This window comes from Diabrotica virgifera, chromosome 7 (assembly GCF_917563875.1).
Source record: "Diabrotica virgifera virgifera chromosome 7, PGI_DIABVI_V3a".
Taxonomy (NCBI): domain Eukaryota; kingdom Metazoa; phylum Arthropoda; class Insecta; order Coleoptera; family Chrysomelidae; genus Diabrotica; species Diabrotica virgifera.
The window spans coordinates 253899540-253918127 of NC_065449.1; the positions used below are offsets into that span (position 1 = coordinate 253899540).

At 33.3% G+C, this 18588-nt stretch overlaps 1 protein-coding gene across 7 annotated transcripts in view; it reads right to left on the reverse strand.

Annotated features, from left to right (window-relative positions):
• LOC114330332 (protein unc-13 homolog 4B) overlaps positions 1–18588 on the reverse strand; it is a 136197-nt gene that overhangs the window by 80982 nt on the left and 36627 nt on the right. Inside the window, exons 1-2 of one of the 7 annotated variants that reach the window (XM_050656706.1) lie at positions 17927–18076; positions 16704–16754 (exon numbers count right to left, since the gene is read on the reverse strand). The exons of 3 other annotated variants lie outside the window; for them this stretch is intronic. In XM_050656706.1, the coding sequence (XP_050512663.1) occupies positions 16704–16754; positions 17927–17946 (71 nt within the window). In that variant the 5' untranslated portion in view covers positions 17947–18076. Of the gene's footprint in view, positions 1–3316; positions 3507–6712; positions 6874–16703; positions 16755–17875; positions 18078–18588 lie in introns of those variants that run through there. 3 more of the 7 variants (XM_050656704.1, XM_050656703.1, XM_050656707.1) reach the window with 3 other exon arrangements.

The window sequence follows — 18588 nt, forward strand, 5'->3', positions numbered from 1 at the left end:
AGTGGACAATTTCTAGAGTGTAATACTAATATCACATCCAAAACGCATGCATTTTATATCGTGGTATTATAGTTCTATGAAAACTAACACGGTGAACTTCTTTTATTTCTGTATTTTAATTATCGTCTTCTGAAAAAAATGGCCCGATTTTCATTGAAAAGTCCCGGATTTCAGGTATTTTTTTCAGCCTTGTCCCGGATTCGACTGAATTGGAGTACTAGGTATAACTAGATCCAAACCCAGACATCCAAAGTGAAAGTTATCCTCCAACACCAAATTGTTCTATATGGTCCACATAATGTTCAGAAAAAAGTGCCGGGTTTGTAGGGGGGAGGGGGGGAGGGGAGAAATCGGTAAATTCGTTGTTTTTTAAGTTTTTCGTCAATATTTCTAAAACTATGCGGTTTAGCATGAACACACTTCTATACAAAGATGTTCTACATTAAATTTGAAACAAAAAAGGCTCTATGCATAATCCTTCTAAAATGAACGGTTCCAAAGTTACGGAAGTAGTACATATAGTATAATTGGTCCAAAAGGCCTAACCCAGACGTTAAAAGTAAAAGTTTTCCTCCAACACCAAATTGTTCTATATGGTCCAGATATTGTTCAGTAAAAGTTACACCATTTTGAGCGTCCGGGTTGGGGGGAGATGGGAGAGAAATCGGTAAATTAGTAGTTTTTTTTTAAGTTTTTCGTCAATATTTCTAAAAAATAATTTATTAGCGTAAACAATGTTCTATACAAAAATGTCCTGCATAAAATTAAAAACAAAAAAGATCCTATACATAATTGTTATAAAATCAACGATTCCAGAGTTACGGAGGGTGAAAGTGGAGGTTTTCGATACTTTCTATATTTTTTGGGCAATTTATAGTATTTTTACTGATTGAAAGAAATTTTCTTTAACGGGATTTGCTATTTCAGATGCCAATGGTATGTTAGTGATAAGCCCTTGAAGAAACGTCAACCTCACTACCTAAAATCATCATCAATTGCCCAAAAAATATAAAAAGTATCGAAAACCTCCACATTTCACCCTCCGTAACTCTGGAACCGTTGATTTTATAACAATTATGGATGGACCATTTTTGTTTTAAATTTTATGTAGAACGTTTTTGTATAGAACATTGTTTACGCTAAAGCATAGTTTTAGAAATATTGACGAAAAACGTAAAGAAACTACTAATTTACCGACTTCTCCTCCATCTCCCCCCCAAACCGGACGCTCAATGGTGTAACTTTTTACTGAACAATATGTGGACCATATAGAACAATTTGGTGTTGGAGGTAAACTTTTACTTTGGATGTCTGGGTTAGGCCTTTTTTTGGACCAATTATACTATACTACCTCCGTAACTTTGGAACAGTTCATTTTAGAAGGATTATGTATACAACCTTTTTTATTTCAAATTGAATGTAGAAAATTTTTGTATAGAAGGTTGTTCATGCTAAACCTCATAGTTTTAGAAATATTGACGAAAAACGTAAAAAACTACGAATTTACCGACTTCTTCCCCCTCTCCCACCCAAACCCGGCGCTCAAAAAAGTGTGACTTTTTTCTGAACATTATATGGACCATATGGAACAATTTGGTGTTGGAGGATATCTTTCACTTTGGATGTCTGGGTTATGTCATTTTTTGAATTAATTCTATCATACTACTTGTACTTCTCCCTAAATTCAACAAAGCTAATATAATGAAATCAAACGAAATCCAACAAAGTTTATGAGAAAACAAGCTTTGTGCCAAAGCTTGTTGACAAATTTGTCACTGAAAGGATTGTCAGACTAAATTGGAGATAGGGAGGACATATATAGCCGTATGGGCGATAGACAAGGAGGTTATTGGAATGAAATGAATAAGACATTTCGAATTACTAATGTTTTTAAAGACTTTTGTAGGTACTGTACTAAATTTGTGAGAAAAACATTTTCCCAAATTTTTACAATAGTAATAAAATTTCGAGTAAATCATTATAGGTATTTCTTACTAATTATTAAGATTTTATCTCATTTACTTGGTAACCATGTAGAACAAATAACTGCTTGTAGGCAAACGTCATTTACAGCATTAAATATTTTTTCCATGAACGTAACAGTCAGTCAGTTGTTTGTCTTGTTAACACCATTAGGTTGTTTAGTCTGTAATTTAGTTGCGCTAATTTTGTAATTCTGTAAAGTGATTTTTAAATAGTATATTTTTAGATAAATAATATTACTTTAACCATTGTTTAGACACAACTACGTAACAAATTACCAAAAAAAAGATGATATTATACTAATAAATCAAGAACGTGACACAGTGCTGAAACAAGTCAAATATTGTATCTATTAATAAAAACTATTGAAGATATTATACCGATGATAAGTTCATAATAAAAAAGCACTTATTAGTGTTACAATAGAAATAATAAAATCCAAAAACCAAAAACATACCAAGAACTGGACACATAGTAAAGGACGAAAAAATCCTGCAGGTTTATAAAAGAGAACAAATAAAACGGATGAAATGGTGATAAACGACACGATAAAACCAGAATGTAGTACTCTACCAGGAAAAGTAACCTTATCAGGTTTTGGGAACGCCGATTACGACAAATGAAGGAAAGGTTAAAAAAGCAACAACCTTGTCAAAAATTGGTCTTGCTCCTGGTACTGAAGGATTAACTGCAGACCTTATGAAAATGGATCCACCAAATTAATAAAAATAATCACTTTGGTATTGTACAAATACATAAATGGCGAGTTTGGACGTCGAAAGAATAATGGATAACATTGGTAAACAAGAAAGAAGACCCTAATAATTACACAAGAATCACCAAAAACAGCACGCTAACAGCATCAACTGTATGGTATATATAAACTATATTTTTAGCATAAACCAAGTAATAGAAAAAAGGATTTCAAAAGCACAAGAATTCCATCCATCCAACCTATAGCTCTACAGCCCAATTTGAGCCCTAGCCATCTTGGCTACAGTTTGTAGCTCCATTCTTCTTCACGATCGACTGCCAAGGAGATTTCTTGCGTCTGCATCCACATTATCGTTCCATCGCTTGCTCAGTCTCTCAATATAGGTCTCTTAACCAGATAGTAGAAGGAAGACAAGTGATAGGGTCCCTGAATTCGCTTTTATGGCAAAAAATAAGAGGAGATACAAAGAAAGTAAAATAAACAGAAAGAAACACACAGAAACACAAGAAACTGATAGCAAAAGAATAAGAATCTAAATGTATTTGTAGTACTGAAAATAAAATGATGCTTATTCTATATTAGCATGTGCTTTTAATGTCTTACGAGATAATTACAGACCTGTAGTTTCTAAAATCTTTCCATCTTTGTTTCTGAAATTTTCTGTAGAGATTATTCCACATGTTGAAGGCACTATATCACAATATGAACACGCAAGCTATCACCAACACACAATTGCACCCCAGAACAACACTGACTACATATGCAATTTTCTAGAGTCTATTCCACAATGGAAACTATTTGAACCGACTTAGTTAATTAAATGGTACCATGGTAATATTAAAGATACAGTGAATAATACTATATCTTTATCAGACAAAAAATGATAGCGTGTTTAAACATATGGCGTATGTATTGAATTTGTTTTTAATTTATGACGATGTTGTGTACATTTTTCTTCAATTTAAAATTAAAAATCTTTTTTCTAGTGGATTTGAAAACATCATGCAAAATTTTATAGCATGACTAGCGCTATAAGCAAGGATGATAATTGCTGAAAAATAAATAGTTGAAGCTCAAGTCAGTTTCGCAGACACTGTCGTCATATTTACATATTTTGTTTTTCTATATTTTGAACATGTACTTATTGCGAGATCCTTTAGCTTTCATTTAATGTGTTCTACATTTCTGATTCAACCAAACGTTTTTCAAAACCAATACAAACCATAGCATTTTTTGTTTGTATTCATTCTAGGTTTATTATGAATACATTGAAGATATTATGAAGAAGAAGAAGAAGCAGTTCCAGATCAAATCACAATTGAAAGCTTAAAATGTATAAATAATGAGACCTTAAACATTATAGTAGACTTGTTTAAGACAATATAAAAACAGGACATATACCGAAAAAATGGTTACTCTCCAACTTTTGCGCCATCCCTAAAAATACAAACGCTAAAGACTGCAGTGAATACAGAGCAATATCATTACCAAGTCATTTTGTCAAATTAATCTGGAAAATAATACATGGTCGTATAAATAAAAAACGAGAAGACGGAATAGTTGAATCAGTTTGGGTTCAGACACGGGCGCCCATATAAAAATTTTCAGGGGGCGCCAGACGTGAAGATGTTGCACATTATATTTTGTATACTTTGGATAACCATATATAGTTTACAGCACCCGAAAAGCTAGGGGGGGGGGGCACGACCCCCCATGGAACCAGAACCAGAGGAACCAGATCTGCATTATTTGCTTTTACGGTAGCTCAAAGATGCATGGATATGAATGTGGATGTGCATGTTTGTTACGTTAATTTAGAAAAATGATTTGAGTCCAAAAAAATTAGTCCAAATTCTTAAGAAAAAAAACACAGAAAAAGGGACTTGTTTTTGAAGAAGCATTATTACATATCTGAAAGTGAAAGAATAATAATTAACGAAAGAACTGTTAACAACATAAGACATGCAGAGGATACCGTGATTATAGCAAGCTTTGCTGAACAATTCTAACTAACACTAAACAAGAGAAGCAGCTTATGTGAAACATATGGACTAAAAATGAATATAAGAAATACTAAATATATGGTAATAATAAAGAAAATAAATATACAAACAAATATGCATTTGGGAGATGTACTGATAAAAAGGGTTCATAAATACAAATAAGTAGGAACCTGGGTTTCAGGAAATAATGATCAAACAACAGAAATAAGGGCCAGGATAGAAATAGAAAGACCACAATAATATAACCAGACTGCACTTGAATACCAACCAGACAAAAGAAGAAGAAAAGGAAGACCGAATAAAATATGGAGAAGAACTGTAGTAAGGGATCATGAAAGAATAAGGTTTGAGATAGACAGAGATTAAACAGAGAGCAATAAATAGAAAGGAATGGAAAGGACCTGTAGAGAAAATTTCGAAGGAATAAAGTAGAAGGGGATGCGCTGATCCAGCAGTCAATCAGCTGTCTTTCACTTTTGGGTAAAAAATTCAAGAGCTTTCAATACTCGAGAAGGCAGTAGAGAGAGTAAAGAGATCTTAAGTAACAAGCAGAAATAAGATAATAGACCATAACACTGAACAAAAAACTGCAAGAGACAAACTTATGAACAAGATAAAAGAAAATTAGCACTGAATAAAGAATTAGAAGAGACAAAAAGGGATGTTGAGTCATTATGTTTATCAAATATTCAGTACACATGTGTATAGAATTTTTATACAATTGTTTTAATATAAGAGATCCCTAATCTTCAAAAACAACGACTTACCTCTCATTTGTAAACTCACAAGACTTCTGTTTATGGAACTTTCGATGCAAGCCCGTCCACACACACTCTGTTTCTGATTCCATATTACCACCAACTAACAATAATTTTTCTACTATAACTATAAACACGCAACAATAAAAGAATCGATTGTTTCTTACACACAAACGTTTTAAGATCTTATTTTCGTTTTTTGACTGAAACCGTGTGAAGAGATTTTGTCGGGTGCTAATGATAGAATAAAAGTGGTAGTAATGGCAAGACGAATCTATTTAAATAGCTGACTAAAATATATGTAAAATTGAAACTTGTAGAAAAGGTAGAATAGAAAATGAACTTCAACAGAAAAAACACAGATAAAAAATATTCAACTACGTTCAGACCAAAAACACAACGGAATAATATGACCTTAAAAGAAATCTTAACACTAAAATAAATTACAATGATCTTACAAGAAAATGAAGAGCATTAACCAAAAGCAAAATATATAACAACTATATTACGAGTACATTATATGACGCAAAATCTTGGACACAGAAAGACACAACTACAAAAAAATTACAACCCTTATAAATAAATCGTTGAGAAAAGTCCTAAAAATATACTGGCTTGATAAAATAACAAACGCAGAACTATGAAGAAGAACAATCCAAGATAAAATAACAATCACAATTAAAAGAAGGAGATGGAAATGGGTTGGACACAGACTAAGGAAAGACTAAAATAATATAACCAGACTGGCACTCGAATACTAACCAGGCAGAAGAGGAGGGAGAGAACGGATACAAGTCGGAGAAGAATTATTACAACAGATCATGGAAGAATTGGTCTTAGGTGGAGAGCGAATAAACTGAGAGCAAGAAATAGAGAGGAATGCAAAAGACTTGCAGAGGCAATTTCGAAGGAATAAAACAGAAGAGGATTCGCTGATCCATCCATCTTTCACTTTTGGCTAAGCATGGAAGAGCGCTTAAATTTCGATAAGAAGGGAAGGTAGTAGAGAGAGTAAAGAGATTTTAGGTAACATGCAGAAACAAGATAATAAACTATAGCACTGAAGAAAGAACTGTAAGAGACAATCTTATGAACAAGATGAAAGATAATTAGCACTGGAAAAAGAACTGAAAGAGTCAAAAAGAGGTGTTGATTCATTATTTTTATCAAAAAATTCAGTACATAGAAGCTGTATAAAAAAATTAATACAACAGGTTCCTAATCTTCAAAAACAATGAGTTACTAAAGCTTACCTTTCATTTTTAAACTCAGAAGACTTCGTTTTATGTAACTTTCGATGCAATCCTGTCCACACACACTCTGTTTCTGATTCCATATTACCACCAACTAACTACAATTTTTTTAATACTATTAACTATAAACACGTAACAATAAAATAATCGATTGTTTCTTACACACAAACGTTTCGAGATTGTATTTTTGTTTTTGACTGAAACCGTGTGAAGAGGTTTTGCCGGGTGCTAATAATAGCAAAATAAAAGTGGTAGTAATGGCAAGACGAATCTATTTAAATAGCTTGGTAGAAGCATGTAATTCGGGTGAGAAAAAAACGTTTTTACTACGCGAATATCGTACTTTACAACCGGATGCTGGTTTGAATATACGTTAATGGTTAATACCGGCTACCGGTCTAATCTCTGGACATTGTTGACTGATTCTGGTAGGAAATTCTCGCTATTATCGATGGGATTTCAAGCATTATATTTATATAGTTATAGGTATAGTTAGAATATTACATTCAATCCTAATTGAATGTTAATTATATTTTTATTACATTCACCTTCCATTAAAACATTATTCACAAAACCAGAAGCGGTATTATCGGAACATACCTTAGTGTACATTGTACCATAAGGAAGGATAAGCCAAAAACAAGTGTTACGATAAGCAAAGAGGAAAAACCTACTCTTGAACTAACTGCTGTAGTGACCAGAAATAGGCAATGATACCTATATATTTTTTTACGGAAGTGTAAATTAATCGTCGAATCTATAATTATTATACTGAGTGACGAAAAAAAGTAAACACCTACATATCGCACCTCCGCTCAAAGAGTGTCATAAGTCAAAAAAGCAAAGTTTCGAGAAAACGACGACGTTTAAAATTTGTCCTACAGCATTTTCGGGTTTAAGTCAAAAACTATTAAAATTAGAATAATACGTATTTTATTCAGTTACAATAGTTTTTAAAGTTCCATAAAATAGCGTATTAAGTAGTAGTGTAGGAAACAAAGGTTGAACCTTGCAAAATGGACACAAGTTTGGTTTTATTTTTTTTCTGATATATCAAGGGGTGCTTATTATAAGACTAACTTTTTCTGAAAAAATTTCGCCCCGGAACCCCCCTTCTCACCCCTTTAAAGGGGGTAATTTGTGGTTTTTGCGGAACGTAGCCCTTCCTGTACCATTTACAAAAAATTTCTTTTATAGAAATATAAAGAGGACTATATTATCTACGATTCATTTCCCGACAGCATCTGTCTATCATCCACCGTTTAGCAAGGGTGGCGCCCCAAAGTTGACAAGTTTTTAAAAAAGATGTTTTTAAAAAATATATGTTTTGCCCTAACTGTAATGGAAATTAAGAAGAAATCCTGCGGCAATGATTCACAAATAATTGATTGATTTTTTCATATAGGTTTCACTTAAGGGTAATTGCCCTTTTTTTAATTACAGGGTGTTACATTTTAAAAAACCCCTTTTTATACCATCTGAACCGTTTACGCTAGAGTAAAAAGACTTTCAGCGATTACCCATGTACTGGTGCTATTTACAAATGTGTATAATGCACCACCATTTTTTCCCCGTAACCACCCCAAAAAAAAGAAGAATTAATAAATAAAGTGATTTTCTTGGAATCCTTCACACCCAATGCCCTTTATTAATATGCTTCATATATCATTTTGTGCACGTTATTATTACCCATGCACTAACACCAAAAGCGATTTCCTAGTGCAACCCCTGTAGCCAAAAAAAAAAAAATAAATAAAATGGGGGGTTGAAATTTTTTTTTGTTTTTTGCTTTTTGATCCATATGAGCATATGCTTCATCAATAGTGCTTTTCAAAAATATATATGGTTATTGCAACATCCCTGCAGAAACCACCCCTATCCTTGAAAATATACTGCAGAAATTACCCGTATCCCTTGGCGAGCATGTTTTTACGATTTTCTCATTACCTATGTATTCTTTTTAAACAAAACTTATACAAGGTTAAAGACCACTATTTACTCTAAAAATTAGGTCCCATTCATTTTATTTCGTATAAGCAACCGTTACGGAACAGCGACGCCGTAAACCTCATAATATGCTTTTGGCGGGCTCCAGTTTTTGTTTTTTTTTTCGTCATCTGTTCGTTTTACTGATAAAGTACTTATGTAAAATAAAACAACACAGTGTAACCTACAATTATGACCTATGCAAATTTTACAATCTTTGCGCACCAAAGCCACAGTGGTGGCCCAAAATAAATTTTTGCATATTTTCGCCACCTACACGCATTTTATTGCATTAATGCTACCTTAATAGCACAATATTTACCCTTAAGTGGTCGCTAAGCAGTGGAGGATCCAGGGAGGGATGAAGGGGTGATCACCTCCCCCCCTCTCAAACCAAGTGATATTATATTCAAAGATTACAAAAATATTCATTTATTTTTATAGAAATTTAGTCGAAATACTTATATTATATTATTATTTTTATAAGAATGGCGTACTTTTTATGCTTAAGCGACAGTGGCTGATCCAGCATCGTTAAGAGGGGGGTGCCAATTGGCTAAATTTCTATAAAAATAAATGAATATTTTTATAATCTTTGAATATAATATCACTTGGTTTGAGAGGGGGGGAGGTGATCACCCCTTCATCCCTCCCTGGATCCGCCACTGCTTAGCGACCACTTAAGGGTAAATATTGTGCTATTAAGGTAGCATTAATGCAATAAAATGCGTGTAGGTGGCGAAAATATGCAAAAATTTATTTTGGGCCACCACTGTGGCTTTGGGGCGCAAAGATTGTAAAATTTGCATAGGTCATAATTGTAGGTTACACTGTGTTGTTTTATTTTACATAAGTACTTTATCAGTAAAACGAACAGATGACGAAAAAAAAAACAAAAACTGGAGCCCGCCAAAAGCATATTATGAGGTTTACGGCGTCGCTGTTCCGTAACGGTTGCTTATACGAAAAAAAAAATGAATGGGACCTAATTTTTAGAGTAAATAGTGGTCTTTAACCTTGTATAAGTTTTGTTTAAAAAGAATACATAGGTAATGAGAAAATCGTAAAAACATGCTCGCCAAGGGATACGGGTAATTTCTGCAGTATATTTTCAAGGATAGGGGTGGTTTCTGCAGGGATGTTGCAATAACCATATATATTTTTGAAAAGCACTATTGATGAAGCATATGCTCATATGGATCAAAAAGCAAAAAACAAAAAAAAATTTCAACCCCCCATTTTATTTATTTTTTTTTTGGCTACAGGGGTTGCACTAGGAAATCGCTTTTGGTGTTAATGCATGGGTAATAATAACGTGCACAAAATGATATATGAAGCATATTAATAAAGGGCATTGGGTGTGAAGGATTCCAAGAAAATCACTTTATTTATTAATTCTTCTTTTTTTAGGGGTGGTTCCGGGGACAAACTGGGGGTGCATTATACAAATTTGTAAATAGCACCAGAACATGGGTAATCTCTAAAAGTCTTTAACTCTAGCATAAACGGTTCACATGGTATAAAAAGGGGTTTTTTAAAATGTAACACCCTGTAATTAAAAAAACGGCAAATACCCTTAAGTGAAACCTATACCAAAAAATCAATCAATTAATTGTAAATCATTGCCGCAGGATTTCTTCTTAAGTTCCGTTACAGTTAGGGAAAAATATATTTTTTTTAAAGACATCTTTTTTAAAAACTTATCAACTTTGGGGCGCCACCCTTGCTAAACGGTGGATGATAGACAGATGCTGTCGGAAAATAAATCGTAGAGAATATAGTCCTCTTTATATTTCTATAAAAGAAATTTTTTGTAAAAGGTACAGGAAGGGCTACGTTCTGCAAAAACCACAAATTACCCCCTTTAAAGGGGTGAAAAGGGGGGTTCCGGGGCGAAATTTTTTCAGAAAAAGTTAGTCTTATAATAAGGGCCTCTTGATATACCAGAAAAAAATAAAACCGGACTTGTGTCCATTTTGCAAGGTTCAACCTTTGTGAGGAAAGTCGCCAATTATAAAATACCATTTTGTTTTGGGGATATAAAATAATACCTTTAGAGAAATGAAAACAATTTAATGTTATGACACATCAGTGATACATTTTTATGTAGTAATATTAAAAGCCTTCTATTAAATATATTAATTAACAAAAAAAAAATCGAACAAAAAAAAAACAAAATCCCAAATGAGTAACCAAACATGGAATAGGTACCCTTATATGGAATATTCGCGGTGTGCAAGTACTTGGAAAGGGAAACGAGAAACGACCGTGCGCGAGTCGCGGAGAAATATTGCATCTATCTTAAATAATTCATATTGTCAATTGAAATTGTCAAATTGACGTATATTTCATACCTTCTGTCATTGACGCAGAAAAATTATATATTGCTCCACAATATTGATATGATATGCAATTATTATATAAAGTTAAATTTAATTAATTGTATTTTGCTTGCAGTACTGCATTTTAATAACTGATTTTATTTACTACATACAATTGTTTACGTTTACTAAACATAACCTGCATCTTATTTTTTCTTCTTATTATTTTTTTGGACTATGGTCTTGATAATTATCCAGCAACCAAGACTAATATAATTGGCCAATATAATTAAAAGTGCGAATAAAAGTACAGAGCGTAGAAATAGAGGTCGCTTTGCCGAACTTGCACGGTCCCAATAGGCACAAACCAACATATCAATAACAAAAATTGACATAAACATCTGAGATCAAATAAATTTAAATAAGTAAATTGTGAAAAATGAAAGAAGTAGCTTAATTCACTTGCAGACATCACAGATCCATGTATGAAACTCTGGACCACCACAATCATAATGAGCCGACTTACACTTAATCCTTCTTCTTCAAGTGCCATCTTAGTTCCGAAGGTTGGCGATCATCAGGGTTATACGTATTTTCGAAACTGCTGACCGAAACAATTCGTTGTTGCTACAGCTATACCATTCCCGTAGATTCCTTAGCCAGGAGTTTCGTCTTCTTCCTATGGATCTTTTTCCTGCTATCTTCCCTTGCATAATTATTCGAAGCACACTTAATCCACTATTCCATAATTAGGCACCAACGACTGTCCACATTTTAATTTGAACATTAGTTCAAACTATGTAGTATTAACATTTTTTCAAGTCATAATGTTGTACCTAATTACAGAAGGTCATAAAATATCAAAATAAAGGTACTATTGATATGCTCAATAGCATAACAAGTCTGTATTTATGCATAATAACCAATATAGTCCTGTCGCCAGGGGGGGTACAACGGCCTCCTGTATTCAGATGGACTTACCCAAGTTTTTTTTATGTATTTTGACCTGTAGAACACGAATTTTTTGGGTAACAGTTGATCCGGATGTCGATAAGATTGTTATAAACCAAGAAGTTGAGGAATCACATAACAGCGATTTCTCGCAAAACAAAACATTTTTTTGTATTTTTTGGGCCATTTTAACCAAAAAATGTTCCTACAAATTTTTTCGTAGGATGCATAGTTTTCGAGATAAACGAGGTTGAACTTTCAAAAAATCGAAAAATTGGAATTTTTGAACCCGAAAAACTTTTGATTAAAAAATAAAATAGCAATTCTGCTTACCGCATTTGAAAGTTCAAGTCAAATTATATCGGTTTTAATTATTTGTATTGCCAAAAATGTATTATTTTATTGTTAAAACAAAGCTATAAACACCTAGTGCTTGAGTGATGTTTCAATGATTTCTCATTTAAAATCGAACGAGTACGTAGAGGAGGTAAAAGTGTAAGCGGGGCTATTTCTAAGTAGCATGCAATAAAACGCATGTATTAGGCACGGTAAACAGTATGTGTTTATAGCTTTTTTTAACAATCAAAAAATAAATTTGTAGCAATACAAATACTCAAAACAGATATAATTTGACTTAAACTTTTAAAGGCGGTAAGCAGAATTGCTATTTTATTTTTTATTCAAACGTTATTCGGGTTCAAAAATTGCAATTTTTCCATTTTTTGAAAGTTCAACTGCGTTTATCTCGAAAACTATGCATCCTACGAAAAAACTTGTAGGAACATTTTTTGGTTAGAATGACCCAAAAAATACAAAAAAATGTTTTGTTTTGCGAGAAATCGCTGTTATGTAATTCCTCAACTTCTTTGTTTATAACAATCTTATCGACATCCGGATCAACTGTTACCCAAAAAATTCGTGTTCTACGGGTCAAAATTCATAAAAAAAACTTGGGTAAGTCCATCTGAATTAAGAAGGCCGTTGTACCCCCCCTGGCGACAGGACTAATAATACTCGTTGAATATATTTACCTTTGAAATTTTCTGCGAGACGATAAAACAAAACGCGCCTGTCAGACACGTATCGTTCGCGCATCTGACACAGAGGTGTGAATACGATAATAAAGAGAGCGACTGAAATAGAGGATGGTCTTGTAGAGCGCTTCCAACTTATATTTTCGGAGAAATCAAGGAATTCCATATTAGGGCACTATTCCATATTTGGTTACTTTCCTCTATAATTAAAATACTTTTTTTTTGGGTAGTGACATACAGATAAAATAACGAAAAATTTACGAAATATTATTTATTAGAAGTGACACTTGCAGTACCGAATATAATATTATTATTATTATCTGGTTAACACACTTATACTTTTTATTGATGTAACTTTAATACAAGTAACAACATTAAACACAAAATACTGCAAAAAGAAAGATAAATGTGTCACTTTTTTTGAGCACAAACGAAAATTGTTTTGAATAAAGTAATCACATATACTGTCTTAACTCGACAAACGGCGCTTTATATTTTAGTTTATACACATCTTAGATGGACAAATGCTTTGCACAAGTCGATTTGTAACACGTAACACTGTTTGTGTTCAGTGCGTCGTTGATTTTGGATAATCGTATAATGACACTAGTGTCATGTATAGTTAATAGTGTCACTAATAAGCACATAAATGAGATTTTTGAGAACAATAGAGGGAAAAACAAGGAAAGATAAAATTAGAAATCAAACCTTTAGAGAAAATCTGAAAATATACCCAGTTACAACAACAATCCAAACAACTTTTCATAATAATAATTTTCGATATTGTGAAATATAAGGTACTCTTGATCGAAATTCATATTTTTGATACTCATAAGATTGACACAATTTTATATTTGGTTGTATTTTAGTTTTTGGACTATGCAAAGAATTTTATGAAGAATACATTTTTTCCGTAAAATGAACAATAAAATGTTTCCCATATGGTTCCAAGTTACACAGACACAATGTCTTAATTATTTTCTTTTTTTTTCAAAATAAATTGTAAATTGTGGATTTTATTAGAGAAAACCCGGTTATAACTATTTAAAATGAATTATTATTATTCTATGCAATGATTATGATACTTACAATTTTCACAATTAATTTAATTTCCATACCACTTAAAACAACAACAAATAAAAAAGATTGTCCAATATTTTTTACACGAAAACAAAAGTTTAAAATAAGGGCAGAACAAACCCAACGAATATTGCAATAATAGTCGTAGGTAATTATTAACACCAATATAAAATCGAATTTTAAACCTTTCATTGCAGGAAACCACCCGTTCACCGGTTCACCAGTAACAGTAAAAATAACGTTTGTGCCTGATAAACGCATAGAGGAGAAGGGAAAAGATACTCAAGTCAAATACATAATCATAATTTATAGAGTATTTGTTTACTTAAGGGCAATTATCATAAATTCGAGTAAAAGATTCACTTTATACAAGTAAAAACTGCTTGATCCAGCAAGTTGTGTTTTTGTTGGAGTAGAACTGCTAAGTTGCGTTTTATGGGTGTTAATTTATTTTTCTACTCGTCAAGGAGTGTGATTAGATGTTTATTTGACTATTTTGAGTGTCGCTTTAGTTTACAACATAAAATCGATTGGATGGTATAATAATAGTCTCCCGTTTTATACCGCTCACGTGGCTTTGGGAGTATAGCAATGTAGTCTGCTATATCTAGGGCCTACGGTATACAAGGAAGGTAACAGGGCCAGTGCTACGCTTCAACCGCCTATTATTACCCCTGGTTTTACCCAAGGTACTCATTTTATTCAGGCTGAGTCGACCTGGGGCCTATAAACATTTTAAAAATGTCTAGTTGTTCTTGCCGGCGGTAGGATTTGAACTCCGGACCACCGGCACGCTAGCCTAGAACACTACCACTCGGCTACGCCGGCCCCATTGGATGGTATGCCAAGCGTAATTCAATCTACTTCAAAGAAAAAAATTAGGAAGGAACAACAAAATGTAATATATTTTTGACGGAGTAAGTTCAACATTTCAGGACGGGAATAATTATTTTTTCAGTAATAACGCAATATTTGATTTTTGAGATTTCTCTAGTTGTTCATGAAATAATTAAAATTGTATATAAAAAATGATTATCACATTTAAAATAAATATTTCTTATTTACCAAACCTTCGGGTTGGCGCCCCTTTGGGGATACGCCCGTGTGCGCCGCACGCGTTGCACGCCCGGTTACGGGGGCCCTGGTGGTGGCCAAGGTAAATGGTTGATGTGAATAAAGGCTGATGATTCTCTGGAAACATGCGGTCTAGCATTATCTTGCTGAAAAATCGAGTTTAGGCTGGTGTTTAGGTATGGAATAAGCTCCACTGCATCCTAAAAATAGTGTCGGTTTGTCACTATAATATATAACACCCTATACCATAACTTCCACCGTGTGGTGAACGTGCCGTTCTTTGTCAAATTCACCTCGCTTTCTTACTTTTGCTCAACCCCAGATAGAAGCAGGATTCGTCACTAAAGATCACCTGATTCCATTCTTGGTCCCATAGAATTCTTTCTCTACACCAGAGCAAACACTTACGCAGATGTTCAGCTGTGAAAGGTAGCACAAAATGTGGGCGATAACATTAAGCAACCATAATTTTTAAACCACTGATTTGCGATGGCCCGAGTAATATTGAATCTGCCTTAGAGCCAGAAGTTATAATCAGCGATCTTGTCGCTTTATGGTCCCTCTCTGACATCCAGAACCCCTGGCTTGGTGTCCTCGGCCTTCCTGAGTCGAGACTTCTTCACAATACAGTATAGGTACTGCGTAAGGATCTGTTGGTCTTCCTAGAAACTTTTCTTCTTATCGACAGACCGGCTTTACGCAATCCGACAATGGGTGAATTCTATGCACTCTGGGCATTTTGATCAATCAAAAAATGGCTCCTCGTATGACATAATAAATTCACGAAAACTCCATGCTTCTGTATCGCCAAATAATTTACGCATCCACCTCAAAAACTTAAGAAATAAACCTGAAAATTGTATCACTTGTTTGTAGCAAGAGTCAATAGTCAATATATAAAAAATGTTTATCTTTATTGTCGCTCAGTCTATTTAGTTTCGGTTTTTATTTATTTTTTCTTAAGAACCTTAATGATTTACATTGCTAAATGTTGACATAATAAGGTTGATATTACTTCTGAATTTTTGCACAATTATGTGGTCTTAGTTGGCGAGATATCTAAGTATTGAATATTCATAAGCAACTGTTTTGTACAGTAAAATAACAGGACTAAATTGGATACAATACAATGCAAAGAGATGACCAAAATAGACCGTCGGATTTCAGTAGGAGTTCAGTCACGATTTTATCTCCTATGTCTTTGAGAGGGGACTGAAGACCAAGGGGAAGACCCAGAAAGAGATGGGAGGACCAGGTCATGAGAGACATCCAAATCCTGAAAGTGAGAAACTGGAGGGAACTATGCACATATGTATGGAAATGAGTGGAAGAAAATCGTAACGAAAGCCAAGATATACAATAATTGACAGTACACAAGAATAATGCAGAGTGATTCACCGCAATAAGCGAATCAGAGAGCTAAGTAAGAGCGGCATATACTCCGTCCGGAATGAAAAGCCTTGATGATGATGATGATGATGGATTGGGTATTCTCCAACTAAGCGGCAATTTTATCTTACACTAATTAACAAAAAAGGTACTGACCTTATGTTGTCACAATTTGTCGGCAATTTTTTGTAGAATCCTTTCCTAAACCTCGGGTTCCAAACTTTCATTGTTAAAATTCGATACTTAGAACCATTTCAACATTCGCGTCAACAGCTTACCTTTTAACGTTACATTTGATTGCCGATATTATAAACAAAAATTTAGTATTTAATAATTATACAATGTTTATTTGAAATTACACTAAAGATAACTAGACTAACGATACTGATAATATATTGATCTAAAAATGTACTGTTATTAGGTCAGTGTCAGTTAGTTGTCACGATAAGGATCCCCCAAAAAATGGTATAACGGCAGGTCGTGCAAATGAAAAATTTTACCTTGAAAAAATTGCAAAAAATAAGGAAAATCCCATTTTCAGGAAAAGGCACCTTGATTATCTCATATGACATTTTCATTCCACAAAAAAGCATAAGGGATAAAATTGTGGTTAAACTTCGTATTCAAATCCGACGGTCTATGATGAAAAAATCCCCTAGAATCACAATTTCAAAGAATTGAATACGTAATGAACGAGAAGCGATATAATGGCTAAAACTCTGAGGAAAACGGAACAAGTTAAAAAACGTAAAAGTGACAGATAAACAAAAGTATATAAAATCACAGTTGCTGAAAATAAACGACTCAAAATAAGTCAAAATAGGTATTGTTGGCAGGTAATGACGTACCTAAAGAACTGTCATGTCTACATCCTAAGCTTACAAATATAAAAAATAGGTCTAGAAATAAAAAAATAATTCTTCCCACTACCACAAAAAACCATACATTCTGCTCTATCACGTATACAGGCAAGATATCAAGCAAAATAGCCAAACACATAAAAAAGAAAGGAATTCTTCAGATCTAACAACAACTTGTGCAAATACTTAAGAACAATAAGAGCCAAAAGAAAAAGCAATTACAGCTTGAGCTTACAAATATACAAACTTTAAAAACTTACAACATGATTCTCGTAACACAACAGTAGATATTTTATAACAATAAACTGCATGAAACACTGAGCTGCTACTAAGCTTTGTAGTCTGTGGCTAACATAAGATTAATAAACTCAGGGGAATGCCTAATATTGCACTCTAATTGGGTATTCTCCAACTGAGCGGCAATCTGTCTTAATCCATTAGACACTAATTAACAAAAAAGGTACTGACCTTATGTTGTGACAATTGGTCGGAAATTTTTTGTAGAATCCTTTCCTGAACTTTGGGTTCCAAACTTTCATTGTTAAAATTCGTTACTTAGAACCATTTCTACACTCACATCAAATCAATTCTTTACGTTACACTTGATTGCCGATAATATGAACAGAAATTTAGTATTTAATAATTATTATACAATGTTTATTTGGAATTACACTGAAGATAAGTACACTAACTACGCCGATAATATACTGATTTGAATGTATTAATATCACATTTAGTACTACTAAATAAATTTTTTTATCTCGGTTGAAATGGTGAATCCTTGTTAAATACCACAAAACTAAGTTTCTGCTTTGGAAATTTTCTTGCCAGCTACCGGGTGTACTAAGAAAGTCGACCAGAAATTTTTTTATAGTTTAGGCAAAAGTTTGGTTCTTTTCTATTGTTCCAATTATCTTCTCCTTTATAGAAACTTATGGAAACAATGGAGAAAGCAACACAAGCGTTATAAGAGAAAATAACTAATCAGGTAAAGAACTGTGTGATGACTAACGAGATAATATCTAAAGAGATGATAGAGATGACAAAACAAAGAGAAACCAAAAACTACGTTTAAAAAATACTTACTGGTTAGTAACTGACAAACAACTATAGAAACTTCTCACTATTTTAAAATAATCTGAAAACGATTTCAGAAGTGGAAATAGAAACGTCAAATAAGA